We start from the raw sequence: 16,997 nt of genomic DNA, 5'->3' as shown, positions 1-16,997 counted from the left end.
GCTGCATAACACAAGCTGATATTTTGTACCCTTTCTAGTTCTGCAGCCCCTTAGATTAAAAGAAGGACCTTTCAAAATTAATAGTATTTCTAGAAGCAGTTAATTTTTAGTTGTATACCAAAATATAGGTATGCTATTGAAATATAGCCTTTGTTCTTTTATTATACAGCCCAAAGTTTGCAGTGTAATCTTAACTTTGTATTTAAAGCCAAATTGGTAGATGCTTTTTTTTTTCTTTTTTACTTTTTTAAAAATCCTCCTATTTGTAAAACTGAACGGACATATTCCATGAAACATGTAAACAGCAAATTCAGTTTATTAGTTAAAATTATTTTCATTTAATTAATGTAAAAATGACATAAGTATATAAACCTCTGAATTACTTTTTCTTTACAAATGGTTAATTTGGCTGATTGAAACCTGTGATAGGATGCCTCTATTCCCAGACTGCTTTTGCTGAACATTTTTAGCAAAAAAATGTTTTATAAACTTCTATGAACTTCTGGTTTGTAACATCTTTAAGTACCTTATTTATAGTTTAATGGTTCCTCATAGTCTAATGTTTAATTTTTGACAAGCCATTAAAATGTACCAAACCTCAAAAATATTATCCTGTCCTGTTGTGTAGAGTATAGCATAACACAGGAAAAAAAAATCATATATAGGAAAAGTGTTAAGTTTAAGAATATTTTCTTGCTTCATTTTTGTGGGAAGCTGGATCTCGATAATCTTATGTAATAGCTAAATACATCTGTGTTAAACATTTAAAATAGGTAGTACTCATGGGAAAACTGATTGGAGCTTTAAACTTGTACAAATTGACAGCCTCTCTTCACTCCATTTTTCATCCTAAGGAAGTCTGCAAATATTCTTAGGTCACATCATTATTGCTCATAAGTGGTTCTAATTAGCTAAACAGGAGTTTGTCTCAGTCATTGATCATCATCAGCTTCTTGATAGTGCCTGATTTTTTTCCCCCCGTATTCTAGTGGATTTTTTAAAATATATTGTAAATACGTAACAGCTCATTTAAGAAATTCAGTTGAAGATTTTTCTTAATATTTATTACCCTTCTAAAAAGGAGAAGGTGTTTGCTGTAGTTCTTACCAAGTCTCATTTTAAGGTGCAACAGCAGATCCAAATATGATATATAAGTTCCAGTCAGTCATACTACCTTGAGTGTCTGTGGGGAACGGTCCTGTAATGAGCATTGGAAGCCATCCTATGCCACCAGGAGAAGCTGCTGATAATGTTCCATTTGAGGTTTCAGTGTGTGTGTGTGTGTGAGTTGTGATAATTAGGATTTTACATTTATCTCTCAGTGGTAACTGGTGGAGCTCTTTTGGGGGGCATTACTACAGCATGTGCTTTCTAGAGAGTGAAAGAAAACCCCCAGAAAGCCTAAGCCTCTTGAATTTACTCTAAACTTTTCCCCCTCATTATGATGATGATAGAGCTGTATTTGTAAACTTTGTTCCTTGACAGCTTTGTTTAAAGGACTGTTTGACTGAGCATCAGATAAACAGGGAAAATACTGCATTTAATTAGAAATGCACTTAGAACCATTGGCTACAATGTGCCTGTGTTACAGGCACATTTTTTGCTTTAACAAAGATCTGTTTCTTCTCTGTAGTCTGAGGCTTTATTCTTCTGGCTTCTTTTGTGCTGCCTGGTCCTAAAGTCACAGGGCTCCATAAATTCTTGACTACCAGTAATACACCAGAAGTAGCTGTGCATACTATTTTTCAGTTCTCCAGAGCAGTTTGCCCTTTTGCTTGATTCTTGGCTGGTTTATTCAGTTTCTTCCCGTTCTCTCTTTTAAAACAAATGAATAAATAAATAAAACCAAACTAAAAAAACCCCACCATAACTGTAGAATCATAGAATCATAGAGTGGTTAGGGCTGGAAAGGACCTTAAGATCATCTTGTTCCAAATCCCCCTGCCATGGGCAGGGACACCTCACACTAGACCATGTCACCCAAGGCTCTGTCCAACCTGGCCTTGAACACTGTCAGGGATGGAGCAGTCGCCACTTCTTTGGGCAACCCATTCCAGTGCCTCACCACCCTCACAGTAAAGAACTTCTTCCTTATATCTAACCTAAACTTCCCCTGTTTAAGTTTGAACCCATTACTCCTTGTCCTACCACTACAGTCCCTAATAAAGAGTCCCTCTCTGGCATCCTTGTAGGGCTCTTACAGGTATTGGAAGGCTGCTCTGAGGTCTCCATGCGGCCCTCTCTTCTCCAGGCTGAAGAGCCCCAACTTTCTCAGCCTGTCTTCATACGGGAGGTGCTCCAGCCCCCTTATCATCTTCATGGCCTCCTCTGGACTTGCTCCAACAGCTCCTTGTCCTTCTTATGTTGAGGATACCAGAACTATACACATACTCCGAATGGTAGGGTTCTCTTGAGCTTTGCTTTGGGAAATCTACCTTACCCATCAGGTTTTCAGATCAGTTAATGCATTAGAAAACAAGTTTAATGAATTTTCAAGTCATGATTGCATAGCTGAGTTGAGAGGCTAGTTAATGATTGAGTATTTGTGTTTAACTGGGTCTTGTTTTAAAAAAAGGCTGACTTTGTGAGAGGAGATAGTGATTAGAAGAGTTGGGAAGGCAGTGGTATATTGTGGGTGGTAGATACAGAATGAGCAGTTAGAGCAATGGTTTAAGTAGAAATATAACATAAAACAGCTGACTTAAAATGGAGTGGGAAATACATCACTGTGCGAACAAAGAATGGATAGGACAGCTAGTGGTTAAGGTCAGGATGCTTTTGAGGACTGAAGGCAATGGTATTCAGTGGTTTGTGGAGCTTGTGTGTGTGTATTTTTTCTGTGTCTACAGATTACTATTCTAAGTACTTTGTAGTAGATACCTGCTTTCCTTTTTGTTTTCTGAAGCTCTTAAAATTTTGGATAAAGTTGTTATGCAAGTCTCTAATCTTATGATCTCAAATTGTCTAGATGTAATTAAGACCTGAGGAAATTTGGAGTGTTACGATATTTACAGTTTAGACAAAGATTAATATGTCTATTATTTCCTCAGATAGATTATGATGTAATGTACTTGTGGGAGAGAGATACATTCCCAAAATATTTGGGGTTTGTGTGCCTCAACATTTATCTTTGAAAAAGGGTAATTGTTGATAGCCAGTAAGGACCCCACAGCAAAGTAATTAAGTATGAGGAAGCATTGGTATTTTTATACTGGAGCTTCTTTTGTTTAAGTTCTGGAGTAATGTACGGTACCTGTCATGAACAGCATGTTTCAGGAAGATGGACAAACTTCTGTGATAAGTATTATACAAACAGTCTATTTACAGACATTTTTCCATACTAACTTCTAATTTTTAAAGCTTCTTAATACCTTTTACTAAGTTTTATAAGCTTATTAGCAAGTCTTTTACCATTTTTTAAACCTAAGAATGGGATTTCTGTAAACTCATTATGCCTTATAAGCAGGGTGGGTCAGTTTCCTTAACTGTTATGTGTTATGAAACCTGTTTGTTATCTCTCTTGTGCTCCCTTTTTTGTCTTTAGTTTTTTTTCAAAGGACATCGCAGTGTAACCTTTGGAATACATCAGATAACTCCATATTTGCATGAATCTCTGTAATTGCAGTCTACTTAGTTCAGTTTTTAGTAGATGTTCAAAGAGAAACTATGAAAAACTGGCTGTACTATGTATTTCATTGCTCGTGTCTTCCTAGCAACGTATTGTGACATTCCTTGATGCTTTTGGTTGCAGGTGATCAGATGCTTTGAGGTCAGGATCCAATGTGCACTCTTATGTTAAGTTTCTGTTTCAGTTAAAATGTTAAATTCCTTTCAGACTTGAAATGTCTTTTGGAATACTTGTTGAATATTCATGGTTTCATTTGTCTCTGTTCGTTACAGCTCCTGAATGATGTTCTTTATGGAAGAAGATTTTTTTTTTTTTTTAATGCCCTATAGCTGCTTAAGTTTCCATATATTTTTATTTCTGCTAGCTAAATATAATTTAAATATATATCTTTACATCTAGGTTTTTCTTAATTTTCTTCAAATGCTACAACACATCAGTGCTGCTGTATTTGCAGTAGGAGAGCACTACTTAGAGTTATGATGCCTTGAGACCTTAGTTACCAAAAACCTTGCTGTAAATTCCTTACCATTTTTATTTAATTCTTTACTTACTCAAGATAAGACTAGATACTTTAGCAGTCATAGAACTTTATTTAAAAAAACATGTTATTGAATGGCCTATGGGGGCAGTGTAGTTTAGCCTTTAAAAACACTGATAGCAGTAGAATGTGCAGTAATACATAATAGTGGAGAAAAGTAATTGTCCGTATACCTACTGTCCTCATTAGTCACTGTTACAAAGTGCTTCAGCAGATGAAGCCTTTTGTGCACAGCTGGACATTCTCATCTGCTTTTGGTCAGATTTACAGAGTTATAGGTACCACTCTTGCATTCCCTCTCGTCTCTGGAACATTCCTATTTTAGTAGAGTTAAAGTTGTGCAAGTAGGATTCTCTGGCTTCCAGGGGTGAGTTATTTCCAGCCATGATGTTAGTTTATCTGTGCTGTGAGGGCGGGGATAATCTGAATGAGTTTTCTGCTTGTCGCCTGTGATGCTGGGGATGCCTGAAGTATTTGGCTATTTTTAGGGAATATGTGTTTCTCAGACCTTTTTTCAGAGATATGTGATAGAAACTTAGCTGTCTTGTGCTAAGGATCTCTGTGTAGCTTTACTATCACAACATTTGTTTTCTTTCTGCAAAAAACAGAAGCCAGTAAGGGCATCAACATTTAAAACTCAGTCAAGAAATAGGATAGGAATGAGACGAGGTGCTTTGTTAAACAAAGTGTTAATGACTCATGAGCTGGCTTTCTATGAAGTGTTGCAGAGATGATTATATATAGCCTTGCACTTGTTAACCATATAGAGATATTCTACTCATCCCCATTACCAAGCTTCTGAGCTGTCTTAACCCCACCCCCCCCCCCAAAAAAAAAAAGTTATAGGTGCTATTCATCTTGAAAATAGTAAAATAGTTATCTATGATGTTTGTAAATGTTGTTTCAGACATTGAAATGCTACATAGCTGAGAGAAGGACTTCACAAAGCCAAGCAGCTTAGTAGCTCTATATTGCCTAGAAGGAAAAAAAGAATTTTGATAAGTCTATGGGCAAATACACTTCCTGCATTTGGGAAAGAATACAATAAATAATTTCAGCTGCTTAAAAATGTATTTTAAGATCTCTTGCGTCTGTTCTTTTTGAACAAAGTTGTGTTAGCTGTTTACAGATGTAATTTGCTGTCACTTGCCATATGCTCCCTGATTAATTCTGCAAGGCCTGTCAGCTTCAGATAATTTAATTTTCTGTGCTTTAAAATGACATTCATTATCAGGACATGAAAAATTCGAATGATTAACTGCAAATTATGACTAATAAAGTGTCTATTTTTTTTGTTTGTTTCCAGAGAAAAACAGAAAGCTGAAGTCAAGGACAGAAGGGTTTTAGAGATTTTGCAAGCCAAAGACAGCAAAATAGAAACCCTAGAAGAGGTTCGTATTGTGTTTAAATAGAGCAGTTAAGAAAACTTCTGTCATTGACATCACATTTATATTTCCTAAGATGTGAAAATAGTTTGCTGTTGTGTCTTAAGGTGAAAGTTGCAGGTGATTCAGAGAAGATAACCTTCTGATAAAGTATTAAACTATTGAGTTGTTCAGAAGGTTGACCTTTCACCTAAAAAGTTCCTGTGATTTTAGAGGAAACTTTTTCTGAATAGTTTAATCAACTCCTTGCCTTATTTTGCCTAGTAGACAAACCTAAACTTGGATTTCAATCTCAATGAATTCTGACTATGTTTAGGTTTGTAATGTGCCCATGGTTTGGAAAGGTTTGCCACCCTGACTCATGCAAAAATTAAACATTACTATAGTAATGAGAACTAAACATGTAGAATCCTAAAAGCAATACAGTTAAAATACATCTATTTATTTTAGTATTACTAACTTATACCAATATCTATTAAGTTAGCTCTTAGCATAAACTGTAAAATAATACTGGCAAATCCAAAATGTCATACATAAGTCTTACGTGTATTCTCAATTGAACTGTTAACTCAAAACGAGTGCTGTGTATCAGTGAAAAAAAAACCAACACCAAATCCTCTGAAGTGTTAGGCCAAGCCATTGGTGAAGTTGAGGAGATATGAGCACATATCCTAAAAAATAAAAATAAAAATAATTATTTCAGAAGTAATCAAAGCTCTTGAACCCTTCATAATATTTGAAATACAGCACTTAGGAAATCCAACACTAACGAAAGAAACAGAAGAGAACAATAAATATTGCGCCTTCCTTTTCTCCATAAATCTCAAATGGGGTTGTTCTTCCCCAGGCGCAGGACTTTTCATTTTCCATAGTTGAATTCCATCAGGTTCCTTTCAGCCCATTTTTCCAGCCTGGCATCATTACCCTCTGTCCACTTCTCCCAGTTATGTGTCATCAGCAAACTCGCAGAGGGCGTGCTCTGCCCCATAATGCAAATCATTAGTGAATTTCTCACATTTCTGATGGCCTTTACTAAGTCTTGCTTGAATTGAGGTAAGTTGTGTAGCTAGTGGTGTAAACTGAGGTTTCCAGAGCTTACCTAATTCTGGTCTGTTCAAAATAAACCAGATACACCTCTTGCCTGACAAGAAACATCACTGAAAGGATGTTATTCATCCTTTTACTTTGTATTAGAGCAGTGGCTGGAGTTTCTGTGTGTTGTCATGTCCTCATAGCTGTAGGTGTGATTTGTAATGTGTCTGAGGCATGCATGCACATCGTTTTTATAGAATGATAGAATCAACCAGGTTGGAAAAGACCTTTAAGATCATTAAGCCCAACGATTACCCAAGGACTGCCAAGACCACCACTAAACCATGTCATTAAGGGCCTCATCTACATGGTTTTTGAACACTTTCAAGGACAGTGATTCCACCAATTCCCTGGGCAGTCTGTTGCGATACATGATCACCCTCTATGTGGAGTAATTTTTCCTAATATCCAGTCTAAACCGCCCCTGGTGCAGCTTGGGGCCGTTGCCGCTTGCCCTGTCACTTGTTGCTTGGGTGATCAGCCACCTCGTCGCTCCTTCCTCCTTTCAGGTAGTTGTACAGAGTGAAAATAAAACCAGCGAATATAAACCAGCAATACATGATTATTCCTGCATTTTTATCCTATCCTAGCTGAAAGAATTGTGTAAGAAGTTCATAAGAATTTGTGTGCAATAATGTGCTTTCAAGAAGAGCTGCCTGTTATGGCAGCTTCTGAACCTGTAGCATGCGTTTCCATGGGATTGCTCTCTGTGGTTTCAGGTAAATTTCAGAACCTGAAATTGAAATTGATCAGAAATCTGAAATTGATAGTGTGATGCAATGACCATCTGGAAGTGGAGAAAGGCTGAAAATATAACTAGAACCAAGGAAAAATGCCAGCCGGGAAAGGAGAGCTTGGCAACAGGATGGGAAGAGTTAATAGATGAGGAGGACAGAAGCTGCTTTTTTTGGTGATCATTGCAACTTTAATGCATGTTTTAATGCAGCCCTTTCAAATAGCTTCCCTTAGAGCATCATTGACTAAGAGGAGGTTGTGAAAGGCACCAAATAGTGCCAATGGCCAGTGCTATATATAAAAGCTGTGTACGAGGCTGGTGTCAGTCTGATCTTGCTTCATCCATTGGCCAGGATGCCACAGTATTGAAATGAGGAGGATAAATTTCTGAGTTTTTTGAATGGTTTTGGTGGTTTGGTAAGCAAAAACTGGAGCTAGCATAGACAACAATGTAGTAAGGAGCATTCTTGCTTATTTTTGTTTTTCTGGATTGTTCTTTCTTTGTTCATCTAAGGGCAAATAAAGATGTTTGTGTAGATAACATGCAGATAGGTTGCTTATAAAACTGAGTTTTGACAGTGATGTAAATGAAAGTTCTTTTCTGTAAAGAATAGACAGCAAGACTTCAAAGTTGTGCATTGCAGTCTACCAATATGTTACGTTTAGAAAGGTAAGATTTATCCAGTTATCTCTTCTGTTGATTTTCCCTTCCCCTTCCCACCTTGTACAGAGATACCTGTTGCAAAAATTTCATTTATCATAGGGCATTTATTTACTAGGAATTTCTAAGTGGCCATGAGTAGCCGATTGAATCCACGATGGGTAAGGAGAAAAGGGCAAATAAATGGCGTATCTCATAATTTGACATGTATGTAAGTTAATGTTGCAACCAGAAACAACAGAACCCTAGAAGGAGAAACTGCAATAATCTTTCATCTCTTGTATTCTGATTAGACTTTGTCCTGACATGCTTAACAGCCCTTTTAAAATTCCTCTAAGTAGGAAAGCATATTCTCCACACCCTAGGTGAGATGCATGTAGTTATTACTGAGACCTAAATTAGTTTTGCTGGAGTTTTCCATTGTATTTTTCCCTTTATTGCATTTTTTTTAAATTGTTGCCTTTGTAGTTGGTAGGTAACTTTTGGTCTTGATAGTTACAGCTGTGCCTTATCTGACATACACCTATTTATTCTAAATGCTGTGTGGTAAAAATCTTACTCCGTTGAGGTTGGTGGCTGGATTGCTATATCGATCTTATTACTGTAGTTTTTGTTTTACATAGTGGCTCAAAACTCTTTTCTCAGTAGTTATGTCAGTAGTTATGTGTCCTAATTTCTATGCGTGTTTCAAGAAAAAGAATTTCAAACTGCTGCCTTTAAGTAGATAACTTACTGTCCTACAATATTAATTATTTTTCTTTTGAAGGCTGACTGCTGCAGATTTTTTTCTTCATTCTCCTTTTTCTTTGGAAACATTTCCCATCTGGTATATTTAATTTATAATATTTGTATATGTCTCAAGTAGATCACTGGTGCTTTTTTTTTTTTTTTTTTTGGTATCAGGTGAGGTTTTTGGAAAAATGCATTAAAAATTTAGAATTTAAACAATTAATTTAGAGGATAATGTGGAAAGAGGGAACTCAGTCTTCTGCCGTTCGTACAATAGATAAATTAAAATATTCTCACCTGTTTTCTTTAGAAGATGAGATTAAACATGTGTAAAAGTAGCAATAAACCTTTCCTGTAACATTGTTAATTAATTAGGTTTCAATTTTGGTCTGGAAGAACTAAAGCTAATCCTTTTGTCCTAGACCTTGTAACGTTTCAAAACCTTATCAACTGATTATACTCCAGAGGGGTTAAAATAGTACTAGCTTGCCTCATTATCTGCACTTGAAAATCTTCAGCTTGCTGTGCAGATCTATATTAAAGCCCTTTTAATGGGTCCAATTGAAAGAAGCATAATTCTACCTTCGAGCATTAATTAACGCTAATAAATTTTTCTTAACTTTTGTACATTCACCTGATTGTATTTTTCTTTGTAATAAAATCCTGTTATTAAATTAAGACAAATGTATACAGACATTCTTGCCATCTAAACACTTTATATCCAGTAGCATATAACCTTGATTCTTCTTGTGTAATGAGGGACATGAGGATAATTTCGGTAATAGGGAATTTAGGTGAATTTGTCAGTGGTGATGAGATTGTGCAAAGTTTATAAACTCTTTACGGAAAAAGTTTCTCCACTGAATGAGATTTATAGATATTGCAAGCAAAGAATGTCTGAGGACACTGACACTTCTTTTTTTCTTTAAAAAGATGATTTTACACAAATTGTAAAATCGCCTGGAAAAGTGATCACCCCCTCAGTGATGAAACCTGTCTGTTTTATGTAGCCCTGCATCAGTCAATTATTATGTCTTTGTGCCTTTCTGCTTGCTACCTTCTAGTTAGTTTTCCCATAAAATTAAGGGAAAGAAATCTTGTTAAGGAGCTGGTCTGAGTGAGAAAGGTGGGGAGGAAAATATATTTGTTATTCAAATAGTTGAAAGTTGCTGATTCTTGTTTATTGATAGAATGCTACCTGAAGTAGGTGGTTTGATGACTATGGCTAATACCTGTGGGCTTGTTTGCCTGAAGAAATTAATAAGCTGTAAATTACAGTGTACCTTTACAGCTCGTTAGTACTTTTGTGTGAATTCCCGGTAGGAATGCTTTCTGTACAAGTTGAAAATTGTTTCTGTGAGGTAGCTTACTCTGTTTTTTGGGAGGAGTTTTCCTACTTAATCTGCAAAAAAAGCAACTACATTGGGTTTTCGTACAGGTATTCTGTAAATCCATGCCTCAACTTTTCATTAGTTTGTCTGGGTAGCCGTGCCTGAAGTTAGCTAATATTTCTGGGTCCTTATTACTCATTATTCATGTTATCCATGGTGGGTCTGTGAAGGTAGCCTGAAATGATAGCTGCCCTTGGATAAGACAGGAAAAAGTACAGTAAGTAAAGAAATGGGATGTTTCTTGTCCTCTGCCTGTTTGTTTGATTCTTCTGTTAGCGGAGCTCAGACTTGAAGCCTGGAAAGAAGAGGGAGGTCATATTTATGGTCTCATTCATCCTCTAGGGAGCTGTAGTCTAGTTTGGGAAATTTTTTGTTCAATCCAGGTAAGAATAGTTGTCATGTAGTCAATTATAGTTACAATAGGATAGTGTTTTTTCTTGAGATAAAAATGGTTTCCAAAGCCATTGGAAACTGTCTTTACTGTAGAGGAGATTAACTTATTAATGGTGTTCAGCACATTATCTGGTTGCCGGATGGTTTTTTATTTTATTGTAAAATCAGTATAGTTTTAAGAGGATGAAGCTGTATGTTATTCCCTCTTTAAGGACATTGTTGATGAGGAATCTTTTCATATATCATGGCTTCTTACTTGGATGCAAACAAATTTCCTCAAGTTCAAGAAAATTGTTGTTCCTTAAGGACTAGGTAGCAGAAAGAAGCGTGCAGTGCCCTTTGAGATTAGGTTCTGGCCTTTATGAATCTGCTGACAGCAGTTAGGAAGGAGCTTGTCAGAAAAGTTGATCATAGCAACAGCTGTTCTGTATTTGCTACACCTGATCTGGCAGCATTGATGTATGTGAGTGTAATGAAATACTGCTGTGTCAGGAGAAGGTGCTAGTAGGCATCGATTCCTGCAGATCTCAGATAGTCTTGCACGCTTCCAGAGACAGAGGCTATCTCACTCTGAGGAACTTGTATAGGCCTTGCTGAGAAGGAAAGTGAAGGAAAAAACCAAAGCCCCAGGTTCCATCAAGATTGTGCATTTCAGTGAAGACAAGAGAAGAGAAGAGCTCATTTTAGCAGATTTTTGGGTTTTAATTTGGAATTAGTGGAGAGAGTAGAGACTAAGAAGATACTTCGGACTTTCTGCTGCCTGACCTAAAGGGCTGGGCTGCTGCTTTCCGTAGTTTCAAAATACAGCTGATATGAAGGGAGGAAGGACTAGAGAAAGTATCGATGTATTGGACAGTGCCGCTTTACAGCAGTGTCTTATAGGTCTTACAGAAAATCTAGTCTGTCCAGACTAGACAAAAGAGGAAAGGGGATTTATTTAGAGCAGCTGATTGTTAAGGTGATGTTACAGTTGAGGTGAGATTGTGAGATTATATTGTCAGTGTTCACTGTCGTTATCTTGAGAGCTGTCATATCCTCATTAGAGAAAAGTGAACAATTAATCCCTAAATCTAGCAGATGCATTACTGCAACACATGCTATACTGGGAGAGATGCTGGATATAGTGTGCAGCTACAGCAGTTAATGTCTCGTTTCCAAATTAGAAGTATACTTTTGTGAAAAACTGCCTCTAAGTATCGCCCTCTTGCATGACAAGAAACTTCTCTATTCCACGTTTCAGAGATGGTAAACCTATTGCACGTGTGCCAGAAACAGTACTTGGCTCCCTTGTCAATGCAAAAATGCAGTTGCTGGCAACACTTACTTGCACTACACCTGTGCAGCAGAAGGGATAGAAAGGAGATTAGGATATTTTAAGAAGTGAAAACAACAGTAGAATTTTCTTTTCAGTGAATGAGAGAAGGAATGTGCAGTATAGTTGAAAGGAGCAGCTTGAGTGGAATGAAATGGTACGCATCATAAAAAAGTTTTGTCGGTCCTGTGACCTACTTAGCAGATATCTCGCTAAGATGGTTCCTTTGCTGCTAGTGGAAGTGGGGTGCTAGAGTTCCCAGACTGACTGATGCACTACATAAAGTCACAATTTATTTCCACCACACCTTCAAACACTAAGAAATTCTGCTAGGTGGCTCCAGTAAGATAGCAAACTTTGCTGAAGACACAAAATTAATCACACTGGACAATTCCAAAGAGGACAATAGGGAACATGATGTTTACAATATAGTGTTTGACCCTTCTTTAATCTGTGTGTCAGGTGAGAATTCAGGCGAGAGACTGACTGGTGGTAGAGGAGTAAGTACATATCCCCTACCTGCAGGATGAAGTCAGCTGCTCGTATTTCTGGTCTCCTTTGCTGTGGAAGAACCATTTTACCTGATCCTCGTAAAGAAAAGCTTTAAAGAGTCTTCATTTTCTTTTCTTCCTCCGGCAAAAAAGACCTGTCCTTTTTCTCTGACACATAAATAGTAGGTAGGCACATTTGAAAAGACAGTGTTCTAAGGAGTGTTTCTCCTTGTATGTATCTTGTAAGTTACCATGTTTTATTTCGTGACCTAGAAATAGGAGTTCAAAATTCTCATTTGTTTTGGGAATGGATTTGTAGATGTCTGCTTGTGGATTCATACTTCTTTTCAGAAACAATTCTGTAACTTGTCTAATATCAGGGAGTCCTGGAAAGCATGGAGTGGGATAAGGAAGAACAAACACATTTCTGGTAGTATGAAAATCAAGTGAGCTCCCCCACTTCGCTTCCCTTCTCTGCAGTTGGGGTTTTTTTTTGATTTTTGTTTTTTTGCGTTTTTTGGGGTTTTTTTAATTATATATGATTGTTAGAGCATAAGGACAGGTGTGAAAATAGGAATTAGTAATGGGATATGCACCCATACTATTATTGCATGAGTTAAATTTTAATGCGTAATACATCAGTTACTATTTTTTCTGATTTTTCTGTCCTTGTTAGGAGTCAACAGTTAACTGAATACAAGCATCCTTTGGAAGGATACTGTAGAATCAGGTAGCTCTGTTGGCATTTTACTTTTGGGGAAGTATGGAATTAAAAATAACTTGCATTTTATATCTTAACTAGCTAGTGTCATTTTGACTGTGAGAGGACACCATACAGACAGCAAAATGGCAGCAGATGACTTCTACAACATATGGTTACCTTTTCATGAATTATTTACGTAGAACTTCTGTTCCTCCTACATCTGAAAATAATTACAGAATGTAATGAATTGTCATGGGATGAAAGAGTGGATTTTTTTTGTTTAATTTTTTTTCTTTTGTGTTTATTTGGGACGATATGAGAATGTGACTAGGAATGTTATTTGTTAAACGTGTATAAGTGTTCAAGTTTAGAACAATGAGAATTAATAAAAGTTGAAAAAATCTAAAGAGAAATTTCAGAAAGCTAAATTAGGAAGGCTATGAAATGTTACTGGCCCATTTTTAGTGGTGTCTAACAATTTCTGCTAGAAAAAAGGGAAAGTTGGAAGAGAGGAGAGATAGTTATGAGTGCAGTAAGTCAGCCTCAACTACTTCCTGGGTAAAAAGAGATGATGAAAGGGAGGGAATAAATACATGAATGTTGAAGCAGAAATTTTGAGAAGTTCAAAAGACAATGGTTTAACATTTAAGTTGTGGTAAAGTAAGCTCATTAATGAATTATTTTTGCTTCTGCTTAAGATGTCAGGATTTCATTAAAAGCCACTGCTTGGATGCAAATGCTTCAATTTTTTTGTCAGTTCCAGTTATTCTGTTTTTTGTTGCGTTCAGGTTTGGGTGGTTTTTTGTAGGTTTTTTTTGGGGGGGGGGGGAATGTTTGTTTGTTTGTTGTTTTATTAATGTGGTATATTAGAAGTGTACTGCACAGTGGGAGCTTCTGATAAACAATATAATAAAGAAATCACAGAATGCAATGTTTATTTGTTACCCTGTTGTTTATTTGTTTTGGTAGTGGAAATTGAATGCATGTCCCTTTGCTGCAGCCATAGATGGACACCTTTAATATTGTGGTGTAGAGACTTCATTTTTTTCCTGAAGTGCTTCAGCAGCCAATGACAGAAGCAAGGTGTCTTGTTGCATTGTTAGGAAAAAAACCAAAAAGTGTTGTAGCTAAAGAGATGCCCTGAGAAAGGATAAAAGTGAATTCTGAAATCACAGTCCTCTTAAGCATCGAAAGACTGGCTCCACAAGGTCACAGTGTTTCTTTGTATGTACTACTGCCTGGATGATTCTGGACACCAGCAGTATACAAAGGATACTCTTTGATTCTTGCCAGCTAAACAAAGCGTGGAATGATTAGAGCAAATTCACTTCCAGAATACAGTATTTTCTCTTGTATTTGGAAGTTTGTCTGTAGAAAAACCCTTAGAAGTGTACTGTAGTTGTCTCAGGTATGTGAGGCTTTTTTTATAATTCTTGAGCACCAAGCTGTCAAAAGCCCATTGAACATTGCTTTTGTCCTGTTGTAGTCAAACAAGTATGACTGCAGTCGATGCAAAATGTGAGCTGAGATTGTTCTTGTGTAGCATTATCCTGTCTTTTACAGTATCTAGACAAAAACAGTAGATACTGCGGGAATAGATGAATTCTTGATGAGTGTTTTTTATCTGGTAAAGTCTGTCGAAATAACCTCATGTGGGAGGTTGCCCCATGTGTTGATCAGGTATGGGTTTTTTCTGCTATTCACCTACGTACCAGAGTAGGGTAGTCTTTTAGGAACACTGCTTGTATTCTCTGTTCTAAGAAATCTGTCTTTACTCTCTTCCTCCTATTATGCAAGGTAATTCATAGGTTGAAGAAGCAAAGTACAAACAGCTGCACAGGCAAAGGCAGATGATAATTTACTTAGTTGTGTGTATCTCAGAAATTCTTCTTTATGACCCTTATTTCTACCCATTCACAGCTCCTGAGTAATACTCCTGTTATTTTTCTCTTTTTATAAGCATGTGAAATGAGCAGGTATAAGAGTAAAAGTTCAATTCATTTAGAGGAAGAGATAAGAGCATACAAAGTGGTACCCAAGAAAAATGCTTTGAAAGGTAGCAGGATTTTTTCAATGCAGGTATTACATACCTAAATAATGTTTCACTACTGCTGCGGTAGGTGACTTTGTAGACTACTCAGGTGAGTTTGCTGCTTAGTGATTAACGCCATGTATTCGCCCTTGATTGATTTAAGGTCTTAAGTGGGTCAGTTGTGGGGATAAGTAATTAGTGTGCAAGTCTGATTCAGGATAATCTGTCTGATTATCCTGCAAAGTATGTGAAGTAAGTAGCTTATTTGAGTTTAAAATTTCACCTCAGCAATATGGAACAAACATTTGAAATAGCTAGTTGCACTTTTGTACCTTCATTCTCCAAATTACTGGAAAACATCCCATTCCTAACAGATCCCAAAGATCTTTGATTTTACTTCACAAATAGACATTTGCTTATCAGTTTCAACACTATGTATGATGAAAGCAAGTAGTGACACAGTGTAGCTTGTGTACTCAAAAATCAAATGCCTTTAAAGAGTGGGAGCTGCACTTCGAAATTTTATGAAAGCGTATATTTGTGAAGTTTTAACTCAGTGCCAATAGGCTACTTCAGATATGTAGAATTTCTGTATGTTCTTCAAATATAGACTTTGTCTTGATAAATATTAAACAAGTAGTAACGAACTGGAAGGAAGACTCAAAAGGAGCTGCTTAAATTCTGTGAGGACCTGGAAACTGGGAGGGAGGCAAACAAAGTGAGTGATGCTTTCCATGATAATGTGGATTCATACCTTTTTAAAGGTGCAACTAAATAATCTCTGCCAGCAACAGTTTCTTCCTGTAACTGTAATAGTATGTCTGAAGAGCAAATACTTCCTGAAGCTTCTTTGCTTCAAGTGAAAATTGAGCATGGTGTCTGGCAGGTTGAAAATATGAAAGAGGGAAGTCCTTATTAAGAGGAGGTTTCTTAATTTCATTGTCCCCTCCTTAATGTCTTCTGATAACAAACCTGAGAAGGTTTATGCACTAGTTTATGTCTCTTGAGAAAAAAATCATATAAATTTCTGAATGTGAAATTCAGGTTTAGATTTTCTTTAGAGGAAATGGAATAATTATTATGAATCTATAATCTTAGGCAGACTTTGATAGGGATCGATTCAAGGTGCCAGTGCTGTAAAATGAGTCTCTGTGAGTTAGTTATAAAAAATGAACAAGTACAGTATGGGTTTGAGATTAAATTACCAGTTAGCACTGTTTTAAATACAATCTCGTTCTATAATTTTTTTTTTTTTTTTTTTTTTTTTTTTGTCTAGTTGGTTGGTGTTAGTGACATCTCAGGCAAAAATCCAAGATAGGATAATCTGAGGTTTCTGTATTTTCTTTTATTTCTCAATTTTTGTTCTAATTTTTCCATTCTTTTAAATTCACATTCACTTTGTTTTCCATGTTTTTAAAGACCACTGTTAGGAAGTATATAATTTTGCATATTCTTTGAATTCTGCAGTGGCTGCTGTTGAGTATGAGGTATAACAAAGATAATTTTTTCTTTTCTTGATAAAGTGAAATTTTTAGTGTGGGGAAAAAATTTCCTTCATACCTGCCTACACTATTTACTACACATTATCCATTCATGGTTGTTAGTTTTCGATATTTGCTGCACAGGTTAGCTGGATTACAATAACTTCCTCATACGTTGAACTGGTTGCAGGGTTTATTCTTGCTTGGACATAATTTCTGCTGCATAGTGTGGTATAGTTTTGTTTGTGGTTTGGGTTTTTGGGGGAGTTTATTCGTTTTGTGTGGTGTTTTTTGTGGGTTGTTTGTTGGGTTTTTTTGTGTTTTTTATTCGGTTTTGTTTTTTTTTGTATTTGTAGCGGTTTGTAGATAGAAGTAGTGGTCAGAGAGATAACAGAAATTTATGTGGAGGATCAACGTATAGGGAAG

At 36.5% G+C, this 16,997-nt stretch overlaps 1 protein-coding gene across 2 annotated transcripts in view; it reads left to right on the top strand.

Moving 5' to 3' along the window:
* CNTLN (centlein) overlaps nucleotides 1-16,997 on the top strand; it is a 196,153-nt gene that overhangs the window by 28,958 nt on the left and 150,198 nt on the right. For both annotated transcript variants that reach the window (XM_030512317.1, XM_030512316.1), the window contains exon 3: nucleotides 5,473-5,557. In XM_030512317.1, the coding sequence (XP_030368177.1) occupies nucleotides 5,473-5,557 (85 nt within the window). The remainder of the gene's footprint in view (nucleotides 1-5,472; nucleotides 5,558-16,997) is intronic.

Source organism: Strigops habroptila, chromosome Z (genome assembly GCF_004027225.2).
Source record: "Strigops habroptila isolate Jane chromosome Z, bStrHab1.2.pri, whole genome shotgun sequence".
NCBI lineage: Eukaryota > Metazoa > Chordata > Aves > Psittaciformes > Psittacidae > Strigops > Strigops habroptila.
Note: the sequence above shows the minus strand (reverse complement) of the source record. Positions and strands in the feature narration are given on the sequence as shown.